This window comes from Patagioenas fasciata, chromosome 11 (genome assembly GCF_037038585.1).
Source record: "Patagioenas fasciata isolate bPatFas1 chromosome 11, bPatFas1.hap1, whole genome shotgun sequence".
Taxonomy (NCBI): Eukaryota; Metazoa; Chordata; class Aves; order Columbiformes; family Columbidae; genus Patagioenas; species Patagioenas fasciata.
The window spans coordinates 18896411-18911575 of record NC_092530.1 but is presented as its reverse complement, the minus strand read 5'-3'; the positions used below and the strand labels follow the sequence as shown (position 1 = coordinate 18911575).

At 53.1% G+C, this 15165-nt stretch overlaps 2 protein-coding genes and 5 non-coding genes across 7 annotated transcripts; all 7 read right to left on the bottom strand.

The window, feature by feature from the left end:
- Positions 1 to 360: 360 nt before the first annotated feature.
- Positions 361 to 12170, bottom strand: DKC1 (dyskerin pseudouridine synthase 1). The gene is made up of 15 exons (XM_065846251.2): positions 12051 to 12170; positions 11631 to 11692; positions 11078 to 11164; positions 10424 to 10515; positions 9736 to 9920; positions 9187 to 9251; positions 8491 to 8617; positions 7992 to 8122; positions 6901 to 7044; positions 6390 to 6510; positions 5011 to 5129; positions 3787 to 3890; positions 3286 to 3352; positions 2073 to 2231; positions 361 to 1732 (listed from the first exon to the last, which is right to left on the bottom strand). The coding sequence occupies exons 1-15, from the start codon at positions 12064 to 12066 to the stop codon at positions 1664 to 1666; spliced, it is 1548 nt and encodes a 515-aa protein (XP_065702323.1). The 5' UTR covers positions 12067 to 12170; the 3' UTR covers positions 361 to 1663.
- LOC136106582 (small nucleolar RNA SNORD83) lies at positions 4628 to 4703 on the bottom strand. The gene has a single exon (XR_010652146.1). It is a non-coding gene; the product is annotated as a small nucleolar RNA SNORD83 (small nucleolar RNA).
- LOC136106590 (small nucleolar RNA SNORD17) lies at positions 5892 to 6138 on the bottom strand. The gene has a single exon (XR_010652154.1). It is a non-coding gene; the product is annotated as a small nucleolar RNA SNORD17 (small nucleolar RNA).
- LOC136106589 (small nucleolar RNA SNORA36 family) lies at positions 7736 to 7870 on the bottom strand. The gene has a single exon (XR_010652153.1). It is a non-coding gene; the product is annotated as a small nucleolar RNA SNORA36 family (small nucleolar RNA).
- Positions 8221 to 8296, bottom strand: LOC136106593 (small nucleolar RNA SNORD83). The gene has a single exon (XR_010652157.1). It is a non-coding gene; the product is annotated as a small nucleolar RNA SNORD83 (small nucleolar RNA).
- Positions 8839 to 9085, bottom strand: LOC136106591 (small nucleolar RNA SNORD17). Its single transcript, XR_010652155.1, has one exon. It is a non-coding gene; the product is annotated as a small nucleolar RNA SNORD17 (small nucleolar RNA).
- Positions 12171 to 12959: 789 nt separating the features above from the next.
- LOC136106277 (40-kDa huntingtin-associated protein-like) lies at positions 12960 to 14283 on the bottom strand. The gene has a single exon (XM_065846540.2). The coding sequence runs from the start codon at positions 14247 to 14249 to the stop codon at positions 13179 to 13181; it is 1071 nt and encodes a 356-aa protein (XP_065702612.1). The 5' UTR covers positions 14250 to 14283; the 3' UTR covers positions 12960 to 13178.
- Positions 14284 to 15165: the final 882 nt, after the last annotated feature.

Genomic DNA, 15165 nt, shown 5'->3' with positions numbered 1-15165 from the left:
GCAAGGTTATGCAGGCCAGGACCAAGCGGTCCCTCCGGCCGCCGTCACACCTCTCCAGCAGCTCACAAAGGAAAGAGAACAGCCAGCTTCCAGGCACACATCCCTGTGGGTTTTACCAGAGTGGAAGGTGGCCCCAAGCACCCACAAAGTCCTGACCGGCAACAAAGGCCCCTCTAGCAATGGTCCACGCCAACATAACTTCTCTGCAGCAGCAGCTTCTTCAGGAGAGCAGCAAAGGCTGGGCAGAAGGGGCAGCCAATTTCCTGCTCAGCTGCAGCATGCACATGTTAATCTGCCTCCCCTCCCCATGAACAGACCACTGAACTCTTAGAGGAGCTGGAGGAGCAAGAAAATCACCCATTCAAAAATAGGGCTTTTATTTTTATGTAAAAAAAGAGTAAATAAAAATGGACTTTTTTTCTGCTCAGGTTCTGACAGCCACCAGCAGTTGGCCCCACTGCCTGAATGTATCTCGCATTGGAAGGTAGAAAAGTCAGACAATTACAATGAGCAATGCATGAGGCTAAGACAAATGTTAGAGAATCTATGCAGGGATGAAGCTCAGAACAAAGCAGCCTGGAGCCTTCCCCAATAAAAACAGCTGAAGTCCTGGCTTAGCACTACCCCTGTGACAGAGGAGAGATCTCCTGCCCGCAGTGGGCCACCCCAGATAAGGAAATTAGGACAAGTCTTTCTCCCCACACCCAGTGACCCTTGCAGAGCTGCCTCTGGCCCAGCTTTTCCTCCTGAGGACTCCAGTCCTTACAGCCCTTTAGAAAAGCAAACAGGGCAGCCACCTTCTGGTCAGTTTGCTTTTGCCACCCAGCAGCAACCCTGCTTGTAGCCTTCAGAGCACATGGGATATCAAAACCAGGGAAGGCAAGTGAAAGCACTGCAGTTCCATTCCAACAGCTGGGTAGAAAAGAGCAGAGAGCCAGCAAGAGGTATGCACTGACGAGGTCACTGGGGCTGGGGATCAGCTGACAACTAACAAGCAGGTCCCCACACTAAAAAGCAAAAAGCAGCAATTTAATGTTCTAATCCATTTATGATAAGTTTCAAAAAAGTACTGAAGGATATCTGGGTGGACTACTTGATCTTGTCTACCTGAGGGTCAAACCAAGCATATGGCCAGGTTAAAACAAACCAGCGCCCTTCAAATAACCAATATGACTGTCCCCACTTGAATCCACTCAGATGGGCTGTGACAAAGCCAGTCCTCCAACCACCACCACATTCTGCAACTGTCAGGTAACAGCTCCAACCTTGGAAGAAAAGGAAGAAAGAGGCAGTACAGGAGCAGGGAGAAACGTTATTCCTCCCTCTAGAGGTGAAAACAGAGACACCAAGTAAGAGCCAGGAGCTACAGCTTCCCTGAAGATACACCACTTCTACTGGCATTATGGTGTTCTGCTTTCGAGAAGAATCCGATGTAGGGGCAGTCAGACACTCCGCTCCTTTGGCAACCCTTAAAACAGGATGAGGAGGGGTACCTAAGCAAGGTGTGTTCTGGGCAAACACACCCGCTCACTCATACACACAGCAGAAAAGGAACTTGGAACTTGTTCGCTCATCTGCCATGCAGCCAGTCCTCTTTCTCTCAAGGCCTCAGACTCCTCCTTCCCTACTGATGAGGTCGCCTGCTTTGGACAGATCCAGTCGCTTACTCTGAGCTCTCTTCTACCTCCTTTTGTTTCTTCTTCTTCTTCTTCTTGGTGCTGGTCTCACTGGTCTGTGAAGAGGTTGGAGGGGTCAGGAAGGAATCAGACAGCACACAGGTGTTACCCATATGTACCCACCAACTGCCCTGGGGTACAGGTGACTGCTCACGCCATTCCTGCCTGACTGCATGCACAGCCACCCCAGCAAGCCTCACCTGCCCCAGCTCCCACCCCCTGAACCAGTTCAGTTTCCAAATGCACCTGTACAGACATCTTTCTCTGCCTGTGGGGAGCCAGGCATTTTGGGGATGTGCTCAGTAAGATGCTGGTGTGTTTATCCTGGAGATACTAGGGAGAAACAGCAATCTCTCCCACGTGTGGACAGTACCACAGCAGAGCCCCGTTACTTACCACTTCTATTTGCTCTCCACCACTCTCTGCTGCCTCTTTGGCCTTCTTTTCTTTCTTCTTCTTTTTCTTTTCCTTTTTGCTCAGCTCCTCTGGTGGTGGAGTAGCAGGGGATGGTGGGGTCACAGCCTCCTCACTTTCACTCTCTGACTCTCGCTTCCTCTGATAAGGGAACACATTATCAGACACACCATCTTCCAAAGGAGCTCTAGTGATGTTTGTAAGCCCACTGCAACTACTTTGCCTAAATCATTCAAACTTCATGGTTAACAATACTTTGAACGGGAGAGTGAACTACAGACTCAAGCATACACTGTATAGGACTTGTTTCTGCCAGAATTGCACCCCGTATTTCTCAGTGTTTCCTGTACTCCCAGTGCTCCAGAGTTTGAAACACTGCTGCACCTTGCCAAGGGCATGCACAAGCCCCAACTTAGATCTTTACATCACAGCACAAGCCCCAAGTTAGGGAACTTCAAACGCAACTCTTGCATGGACATTTCTGCAACAGTCAGTAGTCTCCTTCAAAGCTCACCCAGTGCCACCCCTGCCATGAGCAGGGACATCTTCACCAGCTCAGGTTGCTCAGAGCCCCGTCCAGCCTGGTCTGGGATGTCTCCAGGGATGGGGCATCCACCACCTCTCGGGCAACCTGGGCCAGGGTCTCACCACTCTCAGGGGCAACAATTTCATCCTCATGCCTGGCCTGAATCTCCTCTCCTTTAGTTTAAAACCACCATCCCTTGTCCTATCGCAACAGGCCCTGCTAAAAGTCTGTGCCCATCTTTCTTATCAGCCCCTTTTAAGTAATGAAAGGCTATAATAAAGTCTCCCTGGAGCTTCTCTTCTCCAGGCTGAACGACCCCAACTCTCTCAGCCTGTGTTTCCTTGGATGCTGCAGCTTGTACACCACAGGTCAGAGCTCCTCATTCTCCCACTGTGCAACAGGACTCGCACGCAAAGTACATCGTCATAGAGACAAACACCTAGAGGTCAGGGCCTGAACAGGTCACCCTCCAGCCAGCTCATGGGCCATGCAACCACAACACATACTAGGCACCAGGCTCCCAGAATATGAAACAGCTTCCCTTGTAAAACAACCAACCAAAGCAGCACACAATCCAGCACCTGATAACAACTCCCTAAAGGAACCAGTGCGTTTCCATTCATCATCAGGGCCCAACCAATCTTACAGCCAGAAAGAACTAATACTCACTTTTGGAGCCCGCTCCGTCTCTGAAACAGCTCGGGGAATGGCAGCTGCCTCTTTCTTGGAAGCATCCCTGCAAGAGAAGATCCCCAGGCTGAGCAGGACAAGTACAAAGCCCTGTTCCCCTTGCAACGGCTCCGTAACCTGCACCAGGCACTAGGTGGGGAGACTGGTGTGGGGAAGACCTGCAGCCTGCACCAGGGCTGGCTGGGGTGGGCAACAGCAAGTCCCCCCTATTTAATTTAGCAGACTGACTCCCTCTAAAACCACAAGCACAGGCTAGAAAGGGATAACTGTCTGCTCAGGGCCTTTGCCTCCAGCGCTGCCCAGCAGCAGCACATTCCCTGGGACTGCAAGAAAAGCCACTGCACCCCATGGGTCCAGACAGCCAACAGCCTTGGGCCAGGCTTAACACAATCCAAGCAGAAAGAGCAGCACCCAGCCCTGCCCTTGCTGCATGGGGCTCTGCCTTGCCCACCATGTGGGAGCAACACACCCTGTACCCACCTGTAATCCACATAATCCTCCTTCCAGGAATCTGGTGTCTTCTCGTTGGGCTTTCCGTGCTTGTCCAACAGACCCTTTTGGATCATCATCTTCTTTTGACTGGCCTGTAAACAACATGCAGCAAGTCAGATTGCAGCTCCAGGGGCCACGGCTTCAGCCACTCAGCCTAAGAGGAGATAATCCAGGAACAAGCCAAGCCAACAACTACAGCACTATTGATTTAACATTTCTCCAAGGACCTTCTAACAAATCACACAAAACATCCCCTGCACAGCAGCCTACAAGTCTCAGACAGAAGGCATCTTCATCAGTAAATAAGGGCTAATTTGTGTGGAAAGTAACAGCAGCAGAGTAAGATGACTCTGCACATCATGAAACTCAGATCTTTGATTGGGTTTCTCCAGCTTAATTACTTGCCACATTTCAGGTGAACCACTGCAGCTGCAAATGCAGGGCTTTGCTAAAGACTCTGAGGCTCTTAACCTGGCCTGCATTACCTCACATTTGCTGCAAGACAGATGTGCATGCATCCCCCCAGTTTCCTACATTTCACCTGAACCACAAGAATGGAATAAGCCACAGCAACTTGACACTGAGCTTCAAGTCTGAGCTGCATCACTCACCACAGTGAAACACCAGTCTGGCTACAGTTTATCTATTACTGCTGACCTGCTGATTTCCATAACTATCACATGCTTGAGAGAGGACAGGAACCCAACAATGGGTGTTCCCACTGCTCTTGTCCTCCAAGCACAATAAACTGTCTCACAAGACAGTTTGCACTTTGGCACTGTTGCAGTTGCACCAGAAGGAAAAGCAGCTCCTCGCCCAGCCCTTGCAGAGCCATCAGTATGGGGTGATAGATGAAGGTCATCTTTGCACAGAGTGCTAATGCCAACCACTTCACATCATTTGGCTCATTACCAGAGGGAGGGCTGGTGCTGTACAGACCTGGAGCCCACGCTTGCCCACTAGTGGCAGCGCCACCTGGGCCACAGGTAGAGCTGCTGGAAGGGAAAGCCTTCCAAGGGAAAGCCTTGCTCCCACCAGCACCGGACTGGCACAGCTCCAGCACTGAGAAGCACCACCATCGTGGCTCCAGAAAACCACAGCAGAATTACAGCGAGGCCCTGGAGAAGACAGAGGCACAGCTCTGTCCAAGAGGCCCACAGTCCCACATCCCAACTGCTGGGCTCCCACGGACAGCAGCACCACACCGCTCACCTTGGGACCAAGACCCCATTTGCGAGGATATGTGTCTCTCTCCATGATCACTCTCTTGATCTTCGCCACAATGCCATGGTCACAGGTAGAAATGACTGCTGTGGTCATCAAGGCAATAGCTGCAGAAGTAGAGTTCATTAACTCTTTAACATAACTGTGACAGCCATGCAGGAACCTGCTGCGTTCAGCCTGTTCTTCTGTCAACACAAAGAGGAGCAACACCCCCTGCAAGTGCCATTTCACCCCGAAACCTCACTGAAGATAAGTTCTGGACTAATGTCTCAGAGCGCTGCCCTGCTCAAAGCAGCAAGTGCGTCAGTGATAGATTAACCACAGGCCTCCCCAGTTTACACCAGAAGACTAGTTCTGGATCAGTGAACACAGTAAGACCAACCATTTCTCAGAGCAGCACCACTGCCGCAACTGGATGGAGAAGAACTCCACAAGCAGCAGCTGAAGCACTTCCAGGCAGCTCAAGGAACCACACTGCTACAGAAAGCAGCAGTACTGCTTCTTCGTCACCTCCCAAAACCTTACACAGCCAAGCTAGAGAAGACTAATCCTACCAATAAATTATGTTTTTCTTGCCAGGTTCCCAAGATGACCCAACTGCAGGCTGTACGAACAACAGAGTGGAACTGCTTGGCTGTGTTAGACCTTCAAGGTCACTCAGTCCCACGGGTCTGGACGGAGCCTGATGCCATGCATCACTTGAGCACCATGACAATCTGCACAATGTCAGCACATGCCATCTACACGGCTTCTTTGAAGACCCTGGTTAGAACAAAGCACCCTTTGGAGTCACTTGACAGACGATGGTAGTTGCTGAAGTGCTTTTACACTGATCTGCTCAGAAAGCACGATATGCCAGGTAGCAGCATGTGATCAGACATCATCCCTCATCTCAGCGAGGACAGAGCCCCTCAAAGAGGGGCTCCAACCCTGCCAGCACCACTTCCCTCCTGCAGGCAGCCCCACACACACCACAGCAGCCCCCAGCAGGACACTGGGAGACTGCAGGGTGTCTGGAGGCTGCACAACACCCAGACCCTAGAACAGGAATCGGGGTGCTGCAGGAGGGCAGCACCACTGCACTCAGAGAATGGATAAACTGCGTCATCACCTCACACACAGAGTCCACCTGAGCATCACGCAGCTGAAATCAGGCTGAGGAACTCTTCACACCTTGCCAAGGACTGATGTGGGCGCTATTTAGCATCCTGCCCAACACCAGCGACCTTGGGCCATACTAACCACAGTCCCCGTCAGGAAGCACTATTTAAACCTTCTGCATGTGGCGATTCTGTTGTGCGTTTACTGGAACACAGTCTGTTATTTCTGGAGTTAGCTGGGCATAAGAAGAACTAGAAGCTTCATACCTAGGCAAATAGCTTCTCCTTTTGTGGTGATGACAACAATCTCCTGATTAAGCTCAATACCATCTTCATACCTCAGGACACCAGGCAGCAAAATCTTGGCTCCATAGCAAATGGCATTAACCTGGACATGTGGGGAACAGGAGGGCTCATAAACTATTAGGGAATAAAAACAAGGTAAGAAGTACCTGTAATCATTATTTTAGCTTCCCATTACTGTCTCAGCAATAACATTCCTATGTATCTATTTCTTATGATCTACTATAACACTTGGGGACTTTGGAAAAAATAAGTAAAGCACAGCAAACAAGACGTGAGGCAGATCTCAAAACCATCAGCATCCTCCTGAAATGAGGGAGAGCAGCTTCCCTGCCACTAGGTCCTACACAGCTCACAATCAGGACAGTGCTGGACACCATGTTCATCCTGATTCCCCATTTATTAAATTAACTGTCCAAGTTAGGAGGACACTTTGCAGTCCCTGGCTGTCAACTGGCACTATCCCAGAACTCACCGCGCTGTCTTTCATGACTATTCGCTTGTGTGAAGTCAGCAGTTTCTCCAACGGCAGGATAACTCTTCGCAGGTAGCTGTCATCCTTGTTGTTGTCGTACTGCCACTGTGCATCCAGTACATCATGCATAGTCACCATGTTGTCCTGCAGAAACACAACTCTTCTAAACTCTCCTACCAGCCACTAATTCCAAACACACAAGAGAAATCAGCTAAGCTCAATAAAAAATAGTGTGCTGAAGTGAGTGTAGAAAACAGATGCCCAACTCGGAAGCATCAAAACAGCAACCAAAGAGAGGCAAGAACACTTTCCATCAACAGCTTGAGGTCAGTCTGACTTGTGCTGCCACAGATATCAACCTTCCTAATCTCACACAGCACTTGGACATAAGGTCTGTCCACAGGAGACTGTGAAATATGACTGAAGTTAAAACCTGGGACTTCTTGACAAACATTAGTGAGAAGTCTAAATTAACCAGCTCTTCAATCTGTGATGTGGAATAAACTCCTGAAGCAGTTGTAAGCACCTAACACCTGGAATTCAGAAATGACTGCTAGTGATTAGAGCTGTGGTAAGAGCACAGATGGGTGGGGAGGCACCTGCACTCTGATACTCCTGCTTTGCAAGGAAATTAACTGGTTCTGGAGTTTGGACATGCAGCAGGACTCAGCTATGACCAAAATGAAAAGACAGACTGTCCAGGTGTTCAAAGTCACACAAGCCCACATCTCCCAGACTCTTTTCAACGAAGCAAGTTCCCTGCGTTGTGCCCTGACACAAAGCGGTCACAATGCTACGCAGCAGCTCACACGCCCGAACTCATGGCACGTGTGTGCTTTGTAGACTGAGAAACACAAGCAGCATGAAATAAACTTTCAGTCACCATGGTGCACTTCCCAGTCACTCACTGTCCCAAAGCTTAATTACCAGAACAGGGACAACACCCTGAACTGAACTCAACACTTTGGTTACAGACTGTTCATGGCAAGAGCTCCCACATTTTCAGACACTGGAAAACTAATTCAGCCCCAAGGAACTCTTGTAATTATGACAATTTCAGATTTGCTGGTTATAGTTAGAGCTACCACTACCTTCTCTCCCAGGATGCCTGAGCGCACTCTGCGGAGCTCCTGCATCTGGCCTCCCACACCAAGCAGCAAACCAAGGTGAACACAGAGTGTTCGGATGTATGTGCCTGCTTCACAGCTCACCCAGAAGATACCTGAAACATAGGAAAGAAGAGTATTTAAATACATATCTAGAAATGAACCACATCTAGAAGTTGCCTCCAAGAGAAGCTGTACGTCCAACCCTTCAGAGAGCCATCAGCCTGGGGTGATAGATGAAGGTCATCTTTGCACCGAGTGCTAATGCCATCTAATTGACATCATTTGGCTCTTCAGTGAAGGATACAGCAGTACAAAAACCAGATCTGATTTGCTTCTCAGCACACCAACGTAATGCATGAAGCAGTTACTGCTTGATGACGGTGAGGATTTATGTCTTAAGACATCAGCCAAGAATAGGAATCTGCCCATTACACAGGAAATTTTGTCAGTTTAATATGAAGGCAGGAAAGCTCTGCTTTACCTAATCTCCTCTCAGGATCATATTCCACCAGCTTGCTCTCATAGATGGTTCTGACTCTCAGTTGTCGTTTGACAGCAGCAATGAGGGGTGGTCGCTGAAACAGTGCGCCTGTCAGAGTTTCTATTGCCTGAGGGCAGAAGCAGAAATAACAGCTCACACCTGTGGCCTAATGCAGGAGCACCTTGGAGACTTCAGAAACTACAACCACTTCCATGAGTGAGAAATCATAAGGTTCATCATAATTTGTGATGTCATATTTAATAAAGCCAATCTGAACCCGTGATGTGGTCAAAATGCTACACCAGCTGTCAGTGAGCACAGCTGGGTGTTTTCATCAGGTAGCAGCATGTGATCAGACATCATCCCTCATCTCAGCGAGGACAGAGCCCCTCAAAGAGGGGCTCCAACCCTGCCAGCACCACTTCCCTCCTGCAGGCAGCCCCACACACACCACAGCAGCTCCCAGCAGGACACTGGGAGACTGCAGGGTGTCTGGAGGCTGCACAACACCCAGACCCTAGAACAGGAATCGGGGTGCTGCAGGAGGGCAGCACCACTGCACTCAGAGAATGGATAAACTGTGTCATCACCTCACACAGAGTGCACCTGAGCTCTGCTCCTACCCTCTCATCTCCCACTGATGCTGAACACTTTGCACGCTAAGTGCCAGCGTGGCTAAGACATGCCCAGACTTACCCTGGCAAGCTGAGCCTCACTTTCAATTGCATTGTGCAGCCGAACAATTCCCACATACTCTTTGCCTGAAAGAACGACAAGAGCAGTCAGGAGTGGCCACTTGCATTTAATGTTGACCTCAAGGTCCACACTGCTTCACAGCCACATACCCACAGAGCCCCAAAGTTTTCACAACCACCACAGCGACATTTATTATGGAGCTGCTGAACAAATAAATGTAGCTTACAATTTATTTAGTGGAAGGATAACCAAGTGTTATTTCACTGGACTGGTGGAAGCTGAGGCCGTAAATTTAGTTATTTAAATAAATTCAGTGTTTCATGGACCTAGAACAGCACAAGCCCCACAGAAGCAATTAAAAAAAAGCTTGTGAGAGCATGGATGTGCTGTCACTGGTTTAGAGTGAGAAGGATAAGCAATCTGTAAGCTCAAGGCACTGAAGACCAAGGGTAGTCCCTTCAAAGCCTGGAAATCTCCCTTTTGTCTCCTAAATAACTCCACAGTGACTCCCTGTGACTGACTGTAAATGGTCCCAGGCAACAAACATACCTGCACTCTGCTGAGATTTGACCAGTCGTGTTGCCCTCTCAATGCACACAATGAGGCACCCGGTCACCTTTGGATCCAGAGTGCCACTGTGTCCTGTCTTCTCTACCCGGAGGATGCGTCGGATCCATGCAACCACCTCGTGGGAAGATGGATTGGAAGGCTTGTCGAGGTTAATAAAGCCAGACCTACAGAGCAGGAAAACAGAGAGTAGGTGCTAAGCATCAGGGCAAACCCAGCAAGAGCACAAAAACATCTGTTATGGCTGCAAAGAAATGTGTTTCTATACAGCAAATGAAGCTGAGCCTCACAGCTGCTCTCAGAGAGCACATGCTGAGCTGCTCTGTGCACAGCAGGGGATACACTCCACAGTCAAATAATTCTCTTCTTCCCAGACTGCTCATCACTTCTCTGCACTTAAACCAAATGCTATGAACAAACTCCACGCAGTCTCAAAGCCTAGCAGGCCAAAGGACTCTCCATTAGACCCCAAAAAATCCTCAAGTATTTCCATGTCTGTCCACAGACCAGTCACAACCCCAGAACAAAAGAAATTTTAAAGGAAGTGACCCACAGGTCTTACTTAGACATTTACTGGTTAGTGGCAAGGTACACGGGGAATCCAGAACAGAAACTTGAAGATATTAACTGTGAAAGAAAAATAAGCCACTCTGGCCCTTATTGCACTCACCTAACATAGTCAGAAATCTCTCTCTTCAGCGGATTAGCACCAGAAGGAAGAGGTGTGTAGTGTGCTGTCATCACATTTAACTTGTCAAAGTTCTAGAAAAGCCAAGCAAAAGATATGTGTTCTTAAGCTCACCCTGGTTTCAGTGTTACTTTGCCCCAATACATCTTCCAAGTTACACAACATCCGATTCTCACATTTAAGTGAAAGATCTCTTCCAAAATTAAAACAACCTGACAACAAAACCACCACGTTTATTCAGGAAGAGAAAAACAGAAACCCTGCACTGAATGAGATGGGAAAACAGGAGAACACCAACCTTTACAATGGAGAATAAACCCAGTGTGCCTCATAAACTCAGCACAAACAATTCAGAATTCTATACAGGCCACTGCCAGACCAAAATTAATAGGTCAAGAAAAATCTAGTGGGGTCTTTACAAGAGATGAAAAACTCGGAAAGCAGACATGCAAGTGATATTGCCAGATAAACTTTCTAACAAGATTTCTGCATGTAAAGGCCTTGCCCCTGCTCTGAGTGTCACACGTGGTTTCTTAGCAGCAGGGTTACACACAGAAGAAGCTGCAGCCTCCACAGGCCTGCAATGAGAGAAGGAGGAGCAGGGCCGGGCCCCCAAGGTATCTATAACGGCTCTACCTTCAGCAGCAAGGGCCACTGCGACGTGTTCAACTGGGCCACCCGGGACTCGGGCTTGATGAGAAATTTCTCCGTGTGCTGGATGTCCTGCGGGCGAATGAGGTTACACGGGATGAGATGAGAGGAGGGAACCCAGCAGCCTGCGCTCCCGCCCGCTGCCATGCGGCCCATGAAACGGCAGCTCTGCTGCCCCACATGGAGCGTGGCCTCTGCCTGCCGAGCGGCCACATCTCCGGCACCGCTACCCCCAGCCTTGCCCTGCGAATGTTGCTTAGCATTGCTTAAAAGATAACTTGTGTTACAATAGGCGTAGAATATGTTTATGGTTGTCAAAAACAGTAATAAATATGCAATTTTTTCTGTCAATATAAACCATGTATGATCAACTGGTCGGCGGCAGACATATGGAGGGACACCCTCTGTCAGGTGCCGGTACTGAATAAAGAAAACCTCCTTTTAAAACCCAAAAACGTGCTTTTAAGAGGTTATTAATTTGCGGATTTTACGGTATCACGGGCGCCCCGAGCCCGGCCCCGGGCAGCCCCGCACTCACCGCTACGTCCTCATCGGGCAGCTCCCGCTTATCCTTCTTCCGCCGCTTCTTCACAATGGAACCTGCAGGAGCGACACGCTAAGCATCCCCGCCGAGGCCCTACCGGCCGCACCGCGCCGGAGCGGGGACGCCCGAACCCCGCCAGGCTGGGCCCGCCGCCCACCCTGCCCCACGTGGCGCCACGGCGGCCCCGCGCCCCGCGCGGGTGTCTCCCTGCCGGTCGGGCGCCTCCCGCCGGTGCTCCCCAAGCCTCCTCCCGCCGGTGCTCCCCAAGCCTCCTCCCGCCGGTGCTCCCCAAGCCTCCTCCCGCCGGTGCTCCCCAAGCCTCCTCCCGCCGGTGCTCCCCAAGCCCCCTCCCGCCTGTTCCCCCCCGCGCCCGGCGGGCCCGGCCGCGTTCCCCGCGGTTTCCGCCGCTCGCACCGTCCCCGTCCGCCATGGCCGCGCCGCGTGCTGCCGCCACCGCCGCGCAGGGACCGGAAGGACCGCCCCTTCCCGACAAGTCCCGCGCGGCGCGTGAGCGCTCCCCGCCCAGCGCGGTGCGGGCCGGGGCTGCCCCCTACCGGCGGCCACGGTCACCGCCCGCCCCGCCCCTGGGGACACGCCCAAGACCGGCCCCGCCCCCTCCCGCTTCCCAGACACGGGGCGGACCCAACCGGTACGTTTCACTTCGCTGAGAGCAGCCGGAGCCCCAGGCCGGGAGCTGCGGGGGGAACAGGCGGCTACAAGCGGCCGTTCCTTCCTCGGCCGCCGGTAGCGGCGCGCTGGGGGCTCGGCCGTCGTTTACGATGGGAACGGTGAATCCAGTTGTGCTTTTTTGCAACCCTTACAGCAAAGTTAGTAACACAGCATACAGACCTGCCATTCACGGCCCAAATTTGTTGGGAATGATTTCCTGCAAAAGTGCTTTGGCCACTCCTGCAGTATCAGCTTTGCTGGTGGGGAAAGCTTCTACCCATCATCAGGCTTGGTCCACAATTCCTAGTAGGGACTTAAATCCAGTCACAGGAGGCACATGAACTTAATCAATTTGCAGTCTTTGGAATGGGCAGTATGCTCATGGTTGTTCTCCAATGTCCTGTTTGGCTTTTGCCTCAGAAAACTTCCACCATGTGAGACAAGAACTCACAATATCCTTTTTACTGCCCCGTTTTCCTGGAACTGCCCCTGTTTACTCAATCTGGTTAACAACTGCTGTCATCCCTCCATGTGTTTTACCGTGACACCACCTAGCCTGACCATACACACCGGCACATACCCAATAATGTTCAGCTAGTTAGGCTGGCCACGTCATAGGCCAACAACATGAAGGAATTTTTCAAGCTTGACAACTTTGAATGTATTGTGAATAGTTTACTAAGACACACAAGAAATGAGTAGCTGAACATATTCGCTCACCAATTATTGCTTTCCTGTCACAGAATATGTAGTAAAAATAAATAAGGAGCTGACAGGTGCGCTGGTACACAGAGTGCTTCACGTAACAAGTCCCAGCCCAGCCCTGCCGCCCCGCAGGAGCCCGCCGAGGCCCGTCAGTGCAGGCGGCGGCGCTCAGAGGCCCTGCCCGGCAGGGCTGACCATCTCCTGCAGCACCAGATGCAGCAGGTGGTTCTGCTCGGCGCTGAGCAGCGGCCAGAGCTCGGCCTGCAGCGCCTTCAGCGCCTCCGCGTCCTTCTCCTGGCACGCCAGCACGGCAGACTGCAGCAGCAGGAACAGCTCGGCCGGTAGGTAGCTCGCCGCTGGCGGCAGCCCGCCGCCCGCCCCGGGGCCGCCTCCGGGCCCCGGCCCCTCGCCGCCCTCCGCCGCCTCCCAGCAGTACTGCTCCAGCGTCCGGGCGTGCTCGGGCAGCAGCTTGGCGGGCGGCGGCTGCAGCAGGAGCAGCAGGAGGACCCGCGACACCTCGCACCGCGCCAGTACGTCCAAGAAGGCGCCGCCGGGCGCGGCCCCGGCGCCTCCAGCGCCACCCAGCCCGGCCCCGGCCAGCGCCTGCGCCCGCGTTAGCGCCGCCAGCGCCCCGGCGTAGTCGCGGCCCAGCAGCAGGCAGGAGGCGCGCTCGGCCAGGCAGCGCAGCGCCTCCAGCGGCAGCCGCGCCGCCGCCAGCAGCTCGGCTGCCCGCTGCAGGGGCGCGGCGGCGCGGGCGGGCTGGCCCGTGTCGCGCAGCGCCGCCGCCAGCTCCAGGCACAGCCCAGCAGCCAGCGCCGGCTGCCCCCGCTCCAGGTGCAGGCGGGCGGCGAAGGCGCCGCAGCTCTGCGCCGCGGCCACGTGCTCGCCGAAGCCGCCGCGCAGCCCCAGGCGCTGCCGCAGGTCCCGCTCTTGCCGCAGGAACAGCCGCGCCGCCTCGGCCAGGGCGGCCGCCTCGGCGGGTCCGTTGAAGAGGCTCTGGGCGCAGCGCGCCACGGCCAGCTGGCACCAGGCCGCGTAGGGCAGGCTCTCCTGAGCGCGCAGCTCCCGCGCCAGCGCCGCGAACTGCTCCGCCGCCTCCGCCACGTTCGGCTTCCGCAGGAACCGCCGCCGCAGCTTGGCCGACACCAGCCGGTACCGCGACAAGAAGTCCCCGTCGAGGCCCGGCCCGGAGCCGCCCGCCCCGCCGGGGCCGGAGCTGCCGCCCGCCGCCGCCAGCATCGCTCTGCGCTGCGCGCCGCCCTGCGCGCCGCCGGCCAATCGGCGCCTGCGCCGCGGTCACGCGGACGAGGTGATTGCAAACAGATCCGTGGTCTCGGCGGTGCCCCGCCCATTGCAGGGCGTGGCTGTGCGGGGCGGGACCGCCCCAGACACGGGGCGGGTCTTGGCAGCGCAGCTCCCCCCCGCGGCTGGGAGGCCCCGGCCCCGCCGCGGGGCAGCAGGCGCTGTCGGGTGAAGCCAACAGCAGCCGGGTACAAAGGAGAAGAGTTCACCCACATAGACTCATAGAATCACAGAATCACTTTGGTTAAAAGAGACCCTTAAGATCATGGAGTCCAACTGTAACCTAGCTCTGGCACTAACCATATCCCTCAGAACCTCATCTAAACGCCTTCTAAACCCCTCCAGGGATGGTGACTCCACCGCTGCCCTGGACAGCATGTTCCAATGCCTGACAACCCTTTCCGGGAATAATTTTTTCCTAATATCCAATGCGAACCTCCCCTGGCACAACCTGAGGCCATTTCCTCTTGTCCTATCACTTGCTACTTGGGAGAAGAGACCAACACCCTCCATGCTACAACCTCCTTTCAGGCAGTTGTAGACAGTGATAAGGTCTCCCCCCAGCTTCCTGTTCTCCAGGCTGAACAGCCGCCCCAGGTCCCTCAACCACTCCTCATCACATTTGTGCTCCAGGCCCCTCACCAGCTTTGTTGCCTTCTCTGCAATCTCTCATTCCTCAACATCCTTCTGAGGGGCTGTGGCAGTATACTCTCCCCCCCACTTCCCTCTCCGCTGAGAACTGATGTGGCAGCTACATGTGTGCACACCCCCTCTCTTCCCTAACACCTCCCCCCTCTCCTGCAATGGGGCAAGTTAATGGCTCTGATTGTGAGACCCAGGCCAAAGTCATTAG